General features: G+C 47.8%; 1 protein-coding gene across 7 annotated transcripts in view; it reads left to right on the forward strand.

Moving 5' to 3' along the window:
* Nucleotides 1-16,719, forward strand: part of KIF1B (kinesin family member 1B) — a 134,208-nt gene that overhangs the window by 88,557 nt on the left and 28,932 nt on the right. For 5 of the 7 annotated variants that reach the window (XM_058161269.1, XM_058161268.1, XM_058161272.1 and 2 more), the window contains 11 exons: nt 1,054-1,202; nt 2,290-2,468; nt 3,273-3,410; nt 5,177-5,425; nt 9,861-9,979; nt 10,730-10,815; nt 10,921-11,050; nt 11,879-12,041; nt 12,607-12,697; nt 13,762-13,880; nt 15,885-15,940. In XM_058161269.1, coding sequence (XP_058017252.1) covers nt 1,054-1,202; nt 2,290-2,468; nt 3,273-3,410; nt 5,177-5,425; nt 9,861-9,979; nt 10,730-10,815; nt 10,921-11,050; nt 11,879-12,041; nt 12,607-12,697; nt 13,762-13,880; nt 15,885-15,940 — 1,479 coding nt within the window. The remainder of the gene's footprint in view (nt 1-1,053; nt 1,203-2,289; nt 2,469-3,272; nt 3,411-5,176; nt 5,426-9,860; nt 9,980-10,729; nt 10,816-10,920; nt 11,051-11,878; nt 12,042-12,606; nt 12,698-13,761; nt 13,881-15,884; nt 15,941-16,719) is intronic. The other 2 variants (XM_058161274.1, XM_058161275.1) reach the window with 1 other exon arrangement.

The following is a 16,719-nucleotide window of genomic DNA, read 5'->3' on the forward strand; positions in this document are numbered from 1 at the left end:
CGACGCTCTGGAATGAACTTCCCCCTGGCTTACGCCAAGTGCCTGATCTTTGGACCTTTCGCCGTGAGCTAAAAACACATCTATTTATTCAAGCGGGACTGACATAATAGTTTTATTAATTTTAAATTGGGTTTTTATTGTCTTAGGGTTTTTTAAATTTTTAAATTTTAATATTGGCCTTTTTGTAATTTGCTTAGTTTTAAATCTTGGTTTTAAATTGTATGTATATCAACTTTTTATCGTTGGCTGTACACCGCCCTGAGTCCTTCGGGAGAAAGGCGGTATAAAAATCTAATAAATAAATAAATAAATAAATAATGTTCGTTTCAAGAAAAGAGTTTTAAGACAAAAAGGCCACCAAAAGCTTACAAAAGCCACAAGTTCTAAGCCACGTGACCCTTCGAAGTGCAGCGAGTCCTTGACTTAACCACAATTCTTTTACTGACCGTTCAAAGCTACAATGGCACGAGAAAAAAGTGACTTGCCACTGTTTTTCACATGACCGTCGTGGCCTCTCCCCAGGGTCACATGATCAACATCGAAATGCAATTGGCAACGGACTCGTATTTATGACGATTGCAGTATCCCGGGGTCATGTGATCCCCTTTCAACGACCTTCTGACAAGCAAAGTCCATGGGGAAGCCGGATTCACTTAACAACCGTGTTGCTGACTTAGTAACTGCAGGGATCCACTTTAACAGCTGGGGCAAGAAAGGTCGTAAAGTGGGCAAGAGTCACTTAACAGATGTTTCACTTAGCAACAGAAAATTTGGGCTCAATTGCCGTCATAAGCCGAGGACTACCTGTGTCTGGAGGAACGACACTTCCAGGCACTGTAGTGTCGTAATGTTCTACAAGGAACATTTCTTTGAGTTAGGATTAGGGTTAGGCAGTGATTTTCAACCTTGGCAACTTTGAGATACCTGGACTTCAATTCCCAGAATTCCCCAGCCAGCCACTGCCCTACAGGCCACCGTAGAAAAAGACCCTTTCTTTCGCGTAGACCTTAGGAACTAACCTATGCGTCTCGCATTTGTTTTGTTTTTTTTCAGTGCCTTGGACTCAGCACGAGTACGACCTTGCCCAGTGGGCTTTCCGCAAATGGAAGTTCCACCAGTTTACCTCTTTAAGAGATCAGCTGTGGGGCAATGCAGTCTACCTGAAGGAAGGCAACGCCATTAGTGTGGAGCTGAAAAAGAAGGTAAGGGGATTCTTGGAGCAAGGCTACCCATTGACAAATCACAGGGTCCAGCTAGACCAGCGGTTCTCCAACTTGGCCGCTCGAAGACGGGTGGACTTCAGTTCCCAGAATCCCCCAGCCGGCTTGCGTTCTGGGAGCTTGAAGTCCATGCGTCTTAATTGGAGAAAGATCAAGTCGTTTTGAACAAGGGCGCCTCTGGGTTTAGGCTAATTGGCTAATTGGCAAAGCCCATCAGTGGTGCCATGCCTGAATCTGTGGGGAGGAAGAGCAGCCGGAATTGGAGCTGACAGAGATCGAGGGGGCAGCTTCGTTGGCTCTGGAGGAATGTGGGGAGGAACATGCCGAGGCAGGTCAGGGCCTTTCAGGATTGGGACGGCTTGTAGGCAGAGAGGAAGGGTGGGGGGGGTAGGATGACCAAGAGAGGCTAGGCAGTGAACATGAGAGCTCAGGCGATGAGCAAGGACCACCCCCTCCTGATCCTCGAGCACAGAGAGTGGAGAGAAGGCGAGAACAGCACTGGCTGACCCGACTACTCGGGAAGAGATCGCCCCGCCTCTCTTCATAAGGCACACCTGGGGACTGAGACTTAAGGAGACGCTGTGGGGAGGAGCATTTGTCGGGAACAAACACTGAATTCATTGAGTGTTGCGTGCTGTTGCCGACGTTGGACGTTTCTTGGATTTTTTGCTTTGTTCCTCTGCTTCCTGGACTAATTGACTTATTCCCTTGCCCTGCTGGAGTTCTTGTTTGTAGCCGTTGTGCTCACAGCATTGCGCTAGACTATTTGCAGCCAGAGGCTGCTGGAGGGGTGTGTGTGTGTGTGTGTGTGTGTGTGTGTGTGATCACTTGCCAGAAACGTGGGAGCGTTTGGAGAATATTTTGAGCAATAAAGGGGCGGTTTGAACTGTCAGCTGACTGTGCTGCCTCTGTGCCGTGCCCCGGGTCATCACAAGTGGCCATCAACCTTGAGGGCTTCCAAGAACCTCCATATGCAAGAGCAGTATATATTGTCACAGTAGCACCAGTCGGGGGGAGAAAGAGCCTTTGTGTTTAGCTCCGTATCTTCATTCACTTCGGATCCTTCCAGGTACAGTTCCAGTTTGTTCTGCTGACCGACACACTCTACTCCCCGTTACCTCCGGAGCTGATGCCCGCCGACTCAGACAAGCCCCGCAGCCATTGCCCCTTCCCTCGCACCGTGGTGGCAGTAGAGGTCCAGGATCTAAAGAACGGCGCTACTCACTACTGGTCCCTGGAAAAACTCAGGTGGGCAAGGAATGACTGTTCTGACCTAGGCGTTCCCAGACTACGAAGCAGACTTCTTATCCCGACAAAAAAAAACCCCTTTTTATTAAATTACTGTGAATTTCCCTCATTCACCTTCAGCTAAGTCTTTCAAGGGTGAATTTACAAGCTTATCTGGCCCGGAGAGCTCCCTCTGCCTCCCAGCAATTTGCCTCCTTGCAGCAAACAGCAAACAGCGGAGGCCGAAACTGGAGCGCAGAGGTGGCAACAGGCTATGGCAATCCCTGCAGCCGGAAACAGCTGATGGTCGGGAGGCCGATCCAACTGACAATCAGCTGCTTGTGCTAATCAGGCTGTGCTGAAGCTGAAACTGAAACGGGCTGTTTGCTACAAGGAGGCAAATTGCTGAGAGGCAGAGGCCAAAGGGTGGGGGTGGGTGGGGCGACATTCGTTGTATAAGACGCACCCAAATTTTCACCCTCTTTTAGGGGGGAAAAAGTGCATCTTATATTCCCAAAAATATGGTCCCTTAGTGCCTTAGGACAGGGGTCTCCAACCTTGGTCATTTTAAGACTTGTGGACTTCAACTCCCAGAGTTCCTCAGCCAGCTTTGCTTTGGGAGTTGAAGTCCACAAGTCTTAAAATGACCAAGGTTGGAGACCCCTGCTTTAGGAGGCCCTTCAGCCGTGAAGATGCTACTGTTTAAAAAAAACCCTGCTTCTGTAGGCATCAGATGGTAGGCAGGAAGCCCGAAAACCTTTTAGGTAATTTAAATGGATCCAGGCTGTCTCTCTCTTGACTCCTTGGTCGTCTTCTGCTTTGTAGGCAGAGGCTGGAGCTGATGAGGGAAATGTACGACCGAGCCGGAGAGATGGCCTCCGATGCCCAGGAAGAGAATGAGAGCACCATGACGGGCAGCGACCCTTTCTACGACCGATTCCATTGGTTCAAGCTGGTTGGGAGGTAGGTGGAACCCAATTCCACGCGGAAGGGGGGGCCCCTCGGCCTCGTGGGAATACCTTTGGCAATGGCTGGTCTGAAGGGGCGGCATCGTCCTGTCGTATCCCCACCTGGATAGATGCATGGTCGGGAACGGGACTTTTACGCAAGGGGGCCGGCCGGTTATCAGTTAGAAATTCAGTCGATCAATCGCGTTTTCCTTGGATGCGAACACATGGGAAATGCCATTCCATGGAAAATTTTGACTTCTGAACCCTCCTTCAGAAAAGAGCCAGGGGTTCAGATTAGACCCACTCTTGCTCCTGAGATCTGTTTCTGGAAGAAGAGTGGGTTAAAAAAAAGATCCACGCCGAGAATCCAGGCTTTCTTCCGCTTAAAATCATCCAGGTAGCAGGATGTTGTTAATTTGCTTTTTTCCAAAAAAAAAACAACCCACCCTTTTGCTTTGGTGTACACCTGCATTTCCTCGACTTGGTAGCAGCCTGCCTATTTCAACCACGCGCGCAACTTTTTCCACTGGGAGGAGAGAAAAAAAAAAGAATTCGGTGTGTAAGAAGTCGATCTAAATCGCACTGCTGCCTTGGTTTCCCTAAAACCCACCCAACTTATTTTCCTAGTTCAGTGGAAATTTAGATTGGGGAGAATTGCCCGGGATGCCAGTCAGCTTCTACCCCACCAAATGATCTCCCTGCCTGTAGTGAGCTAGTTCCCCATGAAAGAACGGGTCACGTGGTCTTCCCCCGACCCTTTAGCTTCCCCCAGGAAGGGAGTTTTGTATTTGGATTAGAGATGGATTTAAAATTCCATTTTAATGTATGCCGATTAGTGTACATTCAAACCCAGCTCCCCAAACATGACAAATCCTCTGAAGTTAAATTAATAATTCCTTTATTAGGAGCGCCAGCAGCAGCGCTGGCAAAAAGTTTCTCTCAACGCAAGCTAACAAGTCTGTCCGTCCGGAAGATGACTAGTTGTCTGCCACATCTATTCGTCTCCGCCCCCTGCCTTTTATCCCCAGAGCTAGGGCGGGGCTTCGCTAGCAGAGGTGGCTGTTCCGTCCCAAGGACCAGCCCACGGATTTCCACTGCTCTCCTCTCCTCTGCCTTCTGTGCATCCGCGCGACAGGCACTGGGCCCAGCTGTTCCTCCTTTTCCTCATCAGCCACCTCCAGACCTGGGGGCTGTTGACTCTCCATCTGAGGGATGACGGACGGCCCAGGCTCTGTCTCTCTGTCTCTCTGTCTCTCTGTCTCTCTCTGCCAGCTCCATCCCCTCTTCCCTGTCAGAGCTCTCAGGTTGCCTTGATGCTGACTCTGACTCCCACGCCGCCTCCTTCTCTGATTCGGCTGCTGGAGGGTCCCGGCGGCCAAAAGGCCGCAACAGTGACAATAAAAGTGATCCTATCTCTCTGTTTCTATGTGCAAAGTTTTGCAGAAGGGGTTGAAATATTTTGCTTTGACAGCTTAGAGAAAATGCTAGTTTCTCTCGCCCGGAAACGTTTTGCCGCCATCCGCACCCAGCTCAGCGTAGGAGAGCCTGCCTTTCCTCCACACTGTGCTTTGTCTCGCGCCCCTTCTCTGCCCCCCCCCGACCCCCCCCCCCAAAGCTTTGCCTTGTGATTGTTGTTCCGGTGGGCTGTGCGCTGGGCTCCGCCGGCCGCAGAGCCCCTCCTTTTTTTCCGAATGACGCTATCCCTTTCTTTCTCTCCCCCTCCCCTCCCCTCCTCCCTTGCCACGTTAATCGAAGTGTTCCGTTAACCGCTATCTCTAGCTCCCCCATTTTCCACGGCTGTGTGAATGAGCGCCTGGCTGACCGCACGCCCTCCCCCACTTTCTCCACCGCCGATTCCGATATCACGGAGCTGGCCGACGAGCAGCAAGACGAGATGACGGATTTCGACGACGAGGCCTTTGTGGACGACACGGGCTCCGACGTCGGGACCGAGGAGGGATTGGACTGCTTCAGCGATGGCCATGATCCGTTTTACGACCGCTCCCCTTGGTTCATTTTGGTGGGAAGGTTGGTGAGGTCGACTGTAAGAATGACCAGCAGGGACTGGCTTTGTTGTTTTCCCATGAGCCGCGTGTCCTTCCTCACAAAAAAGGAGCCAGTCCAGACAAATCCCAGGCTGGTTTCCTCCAAACTTCTTATTTCAGGATAATTGGATCTCCTCTCCTTGAATTCCTAGCCTGCATCATACAGGTAGTCCTCAACTTAAAACAGTTCGTTTAGTGACTGCTCAAAGTTACCACAGCAGTGAAAAAAGGGATGTTCACACCAGTGGTGGTATTGTTGTGACCCAGGCCCCAGTAGGTAATAGGAAACTCAGTCTATGAAAAAAAACAAAAAGCTTTATTCGAACAGCTGAGAAGTAGTTCATTTCCAGCATCGTTCAACTGAAAACGAATTCCTCCCAACACAAATTCCTCAGTCCTATCGACAACCTTGGTCCAATTAGGCAAACTGTCAAAGGCCTTTCTTGGCAAATGCAACAAGACAAAGCTATCAATGTTGTTTTCCGGCCAAGAGCCCAAACACCGTTGCTGGTCTTTTAAACCTTATGGGAGGGGCCAATCATCTCTTGGCACTACTCCCGAGTCGTCCTCTTTGCTTGAGCTGCTCTTGTCTTCTGGCAGCTCTTCTCATGCATGCATTAGGAACAGGCTCCTCCTGTTCCTCTGCCTCACTACTGTCAACCTCTGGAATCCGCACCTCACTCCCCAATGGCCCTGGCCCCACCTCAGCCTCATCGCTGTCTGACTCCGTTGCTAGCTCCTCAGGCTGCTGGCAGACCACAACAAGTATTCAGACCGGTTTGGGCAAACCGGTAGTGGTGACCTGCAGGTGGGCCCGCCCAAACGCCCTGCCGCTATGCCATCCTAGTTAGCCATGTTTTCTAAGCTGTGTACAAACCGTGTCCGCGAGCAAAGCACATGCGCGGAAGGCCACACGAGCGCGCGCTCACACTTTTGGTGTGTGGCGAACCGGTGGTAAAATTATGTGAAACCTATCTTTGGTTCACACTTACGACCGTTGCGGCATCCCCATGGTCACGTGGTCAAAATCCGGATACTTGCCCAGTGACTCATATTTAGGACGATTGCAGTATCCTGAGGTCATGGGCTCCTCTTCTGCGGTCTTCTGACCAACAAAGTCAATGGGGTAGTTGTGTGTGGAGGGCTTTAACAGAGACAAGAAAAGTAATTATGGATCATTTCAGTTTTTTATATTTGCACGACCACCCATCGAAAATACAACTTTGGATGATTCACAACAATGAAACCACTTAACTGTCAAATTATCATTTTTAAAAAGCAAAAATCCGGCACTTCAGTTGTGCGACAGTTGCCTTTGAAACTGTTAAAACTTACGCACATAAGACTTAAAAACTGCAGTGTCAGCATTTTTCTTTGTAACCATGGATCAGAATCTAAATCCTGGTTTGACTTTTAAATCATGCTTTAGGGGAGTTTTCATTTCTCTAGAGGGTCTCTAGCAGGGATGAAATGCTCCCGGTTTGGATCGGATCGCCCAATCCAGTAGCGATGGCGGCGAGTGGTTCGGAGAACCGGTAGCAAAAGTCCCTGCCAACCCCATGCCCAGCTGAGCCACGTGATCATCCGATATATTTTTTTTAACTTTTAAATGCATTTTTTCTTTGGCCAAAAAAATGCTTTTAAAAGTAAAAAAAAAACCCTGATGATCGCATGGCTCAGCTGGGATAATCAGAGGCTTTTAAAAGCATTTTTTTCTACAACCTCTTTGGCTGAAGAGATTGTAAAAAATGCTTTTAAAAGGCTCTGGCGATCCCAGCTGAGTTGCCTGATCGTCAGAGGTTTTTAAAAGCATTTTTTTACAACCTCTTTGGCTGAAGAGGTTGCTTTTAAAAGTAAAAGTAAAAAAAAAAAAAGTTGGCCACGCCCACCCAGTCACATTACCCCTCCCCCATCAAGCCACACCCACAGAACCGGTAGTAACAAATTTTACATTTCACCCCAGGTCTCTAGTTCCCTTTTCTCAATATACATACAAAATACCAGCTGACACTCTCAAAAATACGTTCATATGAATGAAGATCTCTTGATTGTCAATATCAACATCACAATAAATCGCGATTACGATTTCTTAATCTTTACTTCACATCACATCTGGAGGCGGCCATTGCTCTGGTTCCCCGTAACATGGTTTGCTGTTCCGTTAATATGACACCTGAAGACGTTGCATCTTGGCGTTGCATTTCCAGGACTATTGTTGGTCCCAGCTTAGCGTGATGATAATAATAATAATAATAATAATAATAATAATAATAATAATAATAATAATAATAATAATAATAATAATAATGTTTTAATTTGTATACCGCCCTTCTCCCGAAGGACTCAAAGCAGTGAACAGGCAAATAAAATACAAACAGAAACATACACAATAATTAAAACAACCCTTAAAAAACTGATTCAAATATTGCCAAAAAATTTAAAATAACATTACACCCCATAAGAATTACAAAAATTTAAAACCTGAAATTCAATTTAAAATTTAAAATTTAAAATCAGGCCAGTCCAGCCATACGAAATAAATAGGTTTTAAGTTCGTGGCGAAAGGTCCTAAGGTCAGGTAGTTGTCGAAGCCCAAGGGGAAGCTCGTTCCACAGGGTAGGAGCCCCCACAGAGAAGGCCCTCCCCCTGGGGGCCGCCAGTCGACATTGTTTGGCTGACGGCACCCTGAGGAGTCCCTCTCTGTGGGAACGCACCGGTCGTTGGGAGATTGAAGCCGGCAGAAGACGGTCCCGTAAGTATCCCGGTCCTAAGCCATGGTGATGGCGAGAACCCAACCGTTCTGTCTTTTTACCCTAAACGAGGTTGGCCACCATTTAGAAATGATCAAACAGGCCTACGGCGTACTTAAAAACCAGGAATAGAAGTTGCACTCAGCTCATAACCAGCGAATTTTGGGATTGTGGCCAGAGTGACCTGCATCTCGCTGTTGACATCTTACCACTCGGGACAACCTGAGGAATTCCCCATCTTTTATCTTCTTCCTGGCCCTGTTTGTTAAGCTAGAGCTTGTAAACCGTGCAGTGGCTCACACCTGGAGGCTGGGTTGGGCCTCCGCTTTGCGGCTCAGGGGAAAAATGCCGGTCCTTGCAGTCAATTCTTTTGGCACATCGTGTGAAATAGTTGTTTATTGGTAGGAGGAAGGCGTCTGAAATGAGGCCTTTGCCTTCAACCCATCCCAGACTTCCTTTGTGTTCTGTTAGTCACCTTTTAATCCTCCCCCCTCCCTCCTTTTTTTTTTTTATTTCCACGTTAAACTTTTATTTTCTCATCTGGCTTGGCTTTTTATGTGAAGGGGCTGCTCTTGTCTCGCCAATCTTTCAAGCCTCTCCTTTCCTTTCAGTCTGCTGCTGCTGCCGCCTTAAAAGAATTCGCTTCCCTCTGAAATAAAACTTGCAAAGCAGGCTGGAAAAAGGAGGCCTATTTGTCTTAGTTTTTGAGTTGCAGCCATTTCGGTTTGTGTCTCCATTGTGTTGGTATTGCTGGCGTTTCCTCCCCTTTTGTGTTGCACTCCACTGACATTTTTGTTGTCGTCGTAGACGACACAGACCACCGTTTGTGCTTGTGTTTTTGCATTGCTTTACCTTCTCTTCATTTCAGGAAATTCCCATCGGTTGTGGGGGAAAGCACACGGGCGCTGACAGAATAGATTAACACGACCGTATAAAAATTTCCCATATTTCTAATCTGCAGTGTTTCTTTTTCCCCAGTTTAATTATTCATGGGTGCTTATAGTTGGCCATTTGTGACATAGAGCCCCTATATCTGTAGGGCCAGTCTATTGGCAGGGGCTGGGAAGTAGAAAATACAATTCGAAGTTCATGCCCTTATTTTATTCTGCTGCAAAGACCAGGGTTTTGTTTTTTGGTGTTTTTGTTTTTACATTTGGCAAAGCTAACTTACACAAAAATGCAATATTTAAATTGCTACTTAAACACGTAAGTTTTAATGTAAACTGTACAGTAATAGAGGGTTTCTGAAAAATACATGCCCTTTAAACATTGTTATGGCTTCTAAATGTCAGCAACAACCTTGACATTGCCGCGAAAGAGATTTGGTAACTGGTTAAAATATTAAAAATATTCCAGCTTGCTCCAAATCCATAGTGCAGAAGAGCTAAAATTTGACATGTGTTCAGTAATTGCCTTCATAATTTTTGCTTTTAAGTTTTCGTGTCATGTAAGCAACTGAGAGTTGTCTGTGAGATGGGTTAAATTGTCGGTGATTTGTTAAGAGTAAGATGAGTCTAGCTGTGTTTCATTTCAAGCTTCCTAACAGATGAGTCGTTACTGTGCTTGTCCTCAACCAAATACCATCTCAACTCAAATTAAGCAAGCGTAAACTCTCTCGTTTTACAAATGAGGGTCTAAGGTTTGGTTTCCATCGTTCTTTTCCTTCAGGGCGTTTGTATACTTAAGCAACCTTCTCTATCCAGTCCCCCTCATCCACAGAGTGGCTGTTGTCAGCGAGAAAGGAGAAGTGCGTGGATTTCTACGTGTGGCAGTCCAAGCTATAGCTGGTAAGTTGCAGCCAGGCCTTGCCAAGAACCTGAAGGTAGCTATTGGTTTGTTCATGGCATTGTTGGTTTCTTCATGGTTTGGGCCAGTAACAGAACTGTAACCTTTTAAAGATGTAAGTCATGGTGTTTGAAGGCTCGTTTCTCTTAACTGCTGTTATTTTGCCTCTTTCCCTTTGAGGTGTCCTTGGTCGTCTCTAAGCTTGATGGTTTTCTTGCAGATGTTTCATTACCAAAGTAGGTGACCTCAAGACGTGTTCTGGGTTCCAATGGATGCCCTAATTAAATCATGAGCCTTGAGCCAAGCTTCAAAAGAAATCCAGTCATTTATTAGGAGCTTCATGTCGGCAAGTTCCCAAGTGAAGCCAGCTCTGACCCTACGTAATTTACACTCCAATTATGACCCTATTTTCCCCCCTCCCCCCAGGGTGTGTCATCAATCACATTTGCCAATGGAGCAATTTCACCGGTTGTAGAGGTCACTCCCCCTCCGGCCGCTGTAGGTATCCCTGGGATACAGCCTTGAGGGAGATAACCGTGGAATGTGCATCTGTTTTTGGCTGCTGTGCAGTTTGGCCAGTTTCCCATCCCCCCTGGTTTATGGCAACTCGAGAGCAGACTAGACAATAGTGTTACCTAGTTTGGTAATGAAACTTCGGCAGAGAAAACCACTAAGCTCAGAGAGCACCAAATTCAACCCCATGCGACAAATATTCTCCTACATCGGTTCTTTCTCTTTTTTTTTTTCGATAGCCGACGAAGAGGCCCCCGATTATGGCTCTGGCGTTCGGCAGTCTGGCACAGCCAAGATCTCATTCGACAACGAGTATTTCGACAAGGTAACATCTTACTTAAGTACGTCTCTATAAGCTTGGCATTGTAGAGGAAGGAAGCGGGAGGCCATCTTTACTAGACATCTCCCGTTCGTTTGTGTTTTTCCCCAGAGCAACTTTTCATCTGTGCCCATGACCCGTTCCGGACTGTCCTTGGAAGAATTGAGGATCGTCGAGGGACAAGGCCAGAGTGCGGAAGTCAGTACGCCCCCTGAAGAAATCAACCGGATGAATGAACTGAGTAAGTCGAGCAGACCTCACTGCATGCAGAAGACCTCTTCTGATTCTCTGAGGTCCAGGAGAGATTGGAGACGCGTCAAATGAAGCTGGGGCCGTAGTATGCTGTGCTAGAACCCAGGGGTGGGGCTGCTGGGGGTTCGCAGGGGTTCGGGAGAACCTCGAGCTAAGATTCTGTGCACTTCAGAGAACCCCCAAATCCCACTCCCGGTTGGCCCCGCCCACCCCACCTTGCCCTTCCCCTCCCAGGAGTCCCCACATCTGTTTTGGATGCAGGTAAGTGCAGGGCGCGCGCGGGGGTTCACGGAGGGTGAAAAACAGGCCTACCAGAAGTTTGATAAGGCTGGAAATGGGCCCGTTTCCGGGCTCCAGAGTGCCTCCGGAGCCTGGGGAGGCCATTTTCGCCCTCCCGGAGGCTCAAGAAAAGCCTCCAGAGCCCGGGGAGGGCAAAAACACTACCCACCCACCCACCATGATGCAAGAAGCCGACTAGGCCACGCCCACCATGGCCACGCCCAACCAGCAACCGGGCAGAGAACCCCTTGCTCAAATTTTTGAAGCCCACCCCTCCTAAAATATTTTTTTGGGGGGGGGAGAGCAGTTTCATGATTGGCAGTGTCTGCGTGGCGCGGTTCCCAACGTTGCTTTTCCAGGGTTCTTTGAAACTTTAAGAGATGTTCAGATGGCTGTTTGGATGCCATGAAGGCCGCCTCGATCTGAAAGCCATGATCGCAGTCACGCTGGGCAAAGAACAGGCAGGACGCATCTTGGAGGCGACTTAACTCAGGATGGTTGTAATCCATTCTCCTTTTAAATATATATATTCTTCCAGATCTGAAATCCAGCACCCTGTCGGATGGCAAGATGGCCATAGAAGGCTTTACTGAGGAGGTTGGGGAACACCTGAAACTGGGCAGTGTCTTTACCTTCCGGGTGACGGTGCTCCAGGCCAGCGGGATCCTCCCAGAATATGCGGATATCTTCTGCCAATTCAAGTAAGTCTAAGTAAATGTCTAGTCCTCATGTTTGCACAAAGTCCAACCCTCCCCTACTCAGGCAGGAAACCCCTATCCCATTTCAGACAGATGGTAGTCCAATCTCTTATTGAAAGCCTCCAGTGATGGGGGACTCACAACTTCTGGAGTCAAGTTGTTCAACTGATGAATTGTTCTAACTGTCGGGAAAATTTGCTTCTCTTCCTTGATTAGTTTCCACCCATTACTTCTGGTCCTACCCTCAGGTGCTTTGGAGAATAGCTTCCCCCTCCTTCTCAACCCCTGAGATATTGGGACACTGCTATCATGTGACCCAGTCCTTCTTTTCATTAAACTAGACTATATATAAAACGATATGATTTCCTGCCTCGGCAGGGGGTCAGACTAGAAGACCACCAAGGTCCCTTCCAACTCTTGTTATTCCTTTTTTCTGATGTGGGAGATGGCAGGTATACAGGTAGTCCTTGACTTAAGACCCTCATTGGGACCGGAATGAACATTGCTAATCGATTATGATGATGGCATAATTCACCTTCACCTGGTTTGTTTATTCTTGTTTTCTTAGCTTTCTCCACCGACACGATGAAGCTTTCTCCACCGAACCTCTGAAAAACAACGGCCGAGGGACCCCACTGGGATTTTATCACGTCCAAAATGTAAGTGAGGAAGTGACCTTCTTGGAGGGATTCTTGGTGGCTTCTTCAGAGATCAGAATCAGGGCCGGAATAGCTCAGGCTGTTAGAGCCTGTTATTAGAACACAGTAGCCTGCAATTACTGCAGGTTCAAGCCCGGCCCAAGGTTGACTCAGCCTTCCATCCTTTATAAGGTAGGTAAAATGAGGACCCAGATTGTTGGGGGGGCAATAAGTTGACTTTGTAAAAATATACAAATAGAATGAGACTATTGCCTTATACACTGTAAGCCGCCCTGAGTCTTCGGAGAAGGGCGGGATATAAATGTAAACAAACAAAAAAATGCAAATATGACGTATGGACAGCAACCTTTCTATTTCCAGATAGGCAAGCCAGCCATCTCTTCTGCTGCTGCCTGTGTTGTGACCCGCCGCGGCCAGCAGAGTCGGACAGTGTGGAAGTTGGGGAGGAACTTGGGCCAGTCCTGGGGGCTGGGGAAAGCTCAGACGAGGGCTCTGCATTAGAGGCAGAGAGTGGGCCAAGGCCATCTGATAGTTATGTGCAGCCTCCGGAATCTGACAGCAGTGAGGCAGAAGAACAGTGGGAGCCTGTTCCCAGTGTGTGCATGCACAGAGCTGCCAGACGACAAGAACAATTAAGGAAACAGGGTCGACTTGGGAGTAAGGCTTGGAGATGATTGGCCCCTCCCATAAGTGAACGGGACATGAGCTTTTGCAGGGAGCAATTAGTTCATCTGGCCAATTCAAGATTTGAAAGTTCTATTTGTGACTCTGTGCCAAGTTTGGCCTTGCCCTGAGTGTGGCAATTAGCTCTTTCCCAGCGTTCCACATGAGTTAGGTGGGTGTTGATAACCTTCCTCTGAAAGACTGTTTATCAAGCCTTGTGGACTGTAAATGAAAGCAATTTACAGCCATATGAATTAAAAAGGTTTCCCGGGGTCTAAGTTTGTGCTGTTTAATTTCTAAGGAAGCCTAGGTCAGAACAGGCTGGCTGAAGTTTGCTACTGTTTTTAATTTATTATTTTTGAGTCTCACTCAGACGGCTGTTCCGTGTCTCCTCTTGCCAGATTTCCGTGGAAGTGACCGAATCCTTCGTCGAATACATCAAGACCAAACCCATTGTCTTTGAGGTTTTTGGACACTATCAGCTCCACCCGCTCCACCTGCAGGGACAGGAACTCAACAGGTACCTGGATAACAGCACAGGTTATCCTCCACTTATAACCATTCATTGAGTGACCGTTTGAAATACGACCAGTTTTCATGCCTTAGACCAGGGGTTCTCCAACCTTGGCACCTTTAAGACTTGCGGACTTCAACGCCCAGAGTCCCTCAGCCAGCTTTGCTGGCTGAGGAACTCTGGGAGTTGAAGTCCGCAAGTCTTAAAGGTGCTAAGGTTGGAGACCCCTGCCTCAGACCATTAACAGCATCCCCGGTGGTCATGCAATCAAAATTCGGAAGCTTGGCAACTGACTGGTATTTATGACTGTTGTCCTTGCCCCATTTGTAACCCTCCCAACTGGCCGCCTGATAAGCAAAGTCAGCGGGGAGAAGCCAGATTCGCTTAGTGACTGCGCGATTCACTTAACAGCTGCAGTGATTCACTTAGCAACTGGGGCAGAGGTGGTGGTAAAATGGGGGCATCTTGCTTAGAAATGTGGGGTCATAAGTCAAGGACAGCCTGTATCTCTGTTGAGGAGAGGAAGAATTTCCGGTGTGTTGTAGAAGCAAACTTTTGCTCACCCACCACCATTTCTCATTTTGCCTTTCCTGCTAGGTGGTCCTTGACTTACGACCACAATTGAACCCAAGATTTCTGCTAGACATTTGTTAAGTGAGTTTTGCCCCCATTTTACGACCTTTCTTGCCTCCGTTGTTAAGGGAATCACTGCAGTTGCTACGTTAGCAACCTGGCTGTTAAATGAATCTGGCTTCGCCCTTGACTTTGCTCCTCAGAAGGTCACAAATGGGGATATGCATGACCCCGGGACACAGCAACAGTCCTAAATAGGAGCCCGTTGCCAAGGGGCTGAATTTTGATCACGTGATCATGGGGATGCTGCGAAGGTCGTAACTGTGAAAAACCCACTCCCCTTTCACTCCTCTTTTATTTCCTTTGGGAGGGGGCCATTCATCGTCCACCTGTGGCCTTACTCCTAAGTCGACCCTTGTTCTTTAACTGTTCCCTCCATTTGGCAACTCTGCACATGCGCACACTGGCAGCAGGCTCCAGCTGTTCTTCTGCCTCATTGATGTCTGACTCCGAAGGCAGCTGATAACTGTCAGAGGGCCCTGGCCCCCTCTCTGCCTCCGACTCAGAGCCCTCATCAGAGCCTTCCCCAGACTCCAGGACTGGCCCATGTTCCTCCCCAACCTCACTGTCTGAATCTGCTATCAGCTCCGCTGGCTGCTGGCGGGCCACAACACAACTGTCAGAGGTCACTTTTTTCAGTGCTGTTGCAATTTTGGATGGTCACTAAATGAACTGTTGCAAGTCAAGGACTCCCTGTACTAGGAGAATAAGGGCTACTTTGCTCCATCTTTGCAGGGTTGAGGAAAACCAATCCTAGCTTAATTCAGAATCCCTTTTTGTCTTGAATATATCACTCCCCTCTTTTCCTTTCTAGGCAGAGGTCTGGTTTGCCGTCACATTGGTAGGTCGCAGAAAGTCTACAGGTAGTCCTCGACTTACAACAGTTCATTTAGTGACTACTCAAAGTTACGACGGCACTGAAAAAAAATGTGACTTGTGGCCACTTTTCACAGTTACGACCATTGCAGCATCCCCATGATCATGCGATCAAAATTCAGACACTTGGCAAGTGGCTCATATTTATGACCGTTGCAGTGACACACACACACACACATACACACCCCTTTTGCGACGTTCCAACAAGCCAAGTCAAGGGGGAAGCCAAATTCACTTAACAACCGTGTTACTAGCTTCTCAACTGCAGCAATTCACTCAGCAAGTGTGGCAAAGACGGTCGTAAAACGGGGAAGAATCCACTTAACAAATGTCTCTGTTAACCGCAGAAATGTTGGGCTCAATTCTGGTCGTAAGTCGTGGACTACCTGCGCAAGGGGATCTGTCCATCCTCAGTGTGGTGCTGAATTAAAAGATATCATTGTCACTCCTGTTTTCTTTAGATACACAACCAGTTGCGCTAACGGCCTCTTTTCTCCGCAGCCCTCCACAGCCATCCCGGCGATATTTCCCTCCTCCCATGCCTCTTTCCAAGCCAGGTAAGAGTTGTTTTTCCTCGGCACGAGAAATTGTCCCCTCTGTGCAACAAAGTCCTTAGCACACAAAATTGTGTAGGAGATCGCACTGTTGGGTGAAATCGGGTGGCATCAAATCAGATAGAATAATTGATTGATCACTGAGAATCGGTGGAGTTAGGTGGCAAAGAATGGAAGATAACAATAAAAATACATTAGTACCGATAGAAGGGAATCTTTGTAGCTCAGGGTCGAACTGTGAGCTCCTTGGTGCTCTCTGAGCTTGGTGGTTTTTCTTGCAAACGTTTCATTACCCAACTAGGTAACATCATCAGTGCTGCTGTGACTTAGTTTGGTAGTGAAACATCTACAAGAAAACCACCCAGCTCATTGAGCGCCAGAGACCCCACACATACATTAATCGTTGGAATGAAAAGGACGAGGCAAACTTCACTAGTTTCTCTGTATTAGTAATAATAACAATAACTGACTACATCTTGTGATGATACCTTTAATATTATTAAGCGACAGCATCTGCCTCCCTTAAGTCTTTGGGATGGAGTCATTAGCTGGACAAGAATGCTGACTCTTAAACATCTGGCTGACCGTGCAACCGACCTTAAATGGATCAAACTGCAGGCCAGCCTTTATCTGCCCAATGACTACTGGCTGTTTGCAAATTGAGAGGTCTTCTTGAGACCAATTCCAAAGCAGACTTCCGCCACCTCCAAAAATGTTGGAGGAATGGATCAGTGGTGAAATCTTCTCCGGTTTGCCACTGGTTCGTTACCCGTGCATGCGCA

Source organism: Ahaetulla prasina, chromosome 18, assembly GCF_028640845.1.
Source record: "Ahaetulla prasina isolate Xishuangbanna chromosome 18, ASM2864084v1, whole genome shotgun sequence".
Classification (NCBI taxonomy): domain Eukaryota; kingdom Metazoa; phylum Chordata; class Lepidosauria; order Squamata; family Colubridae; genus Ahaetulla; species Ahaetulla prasina.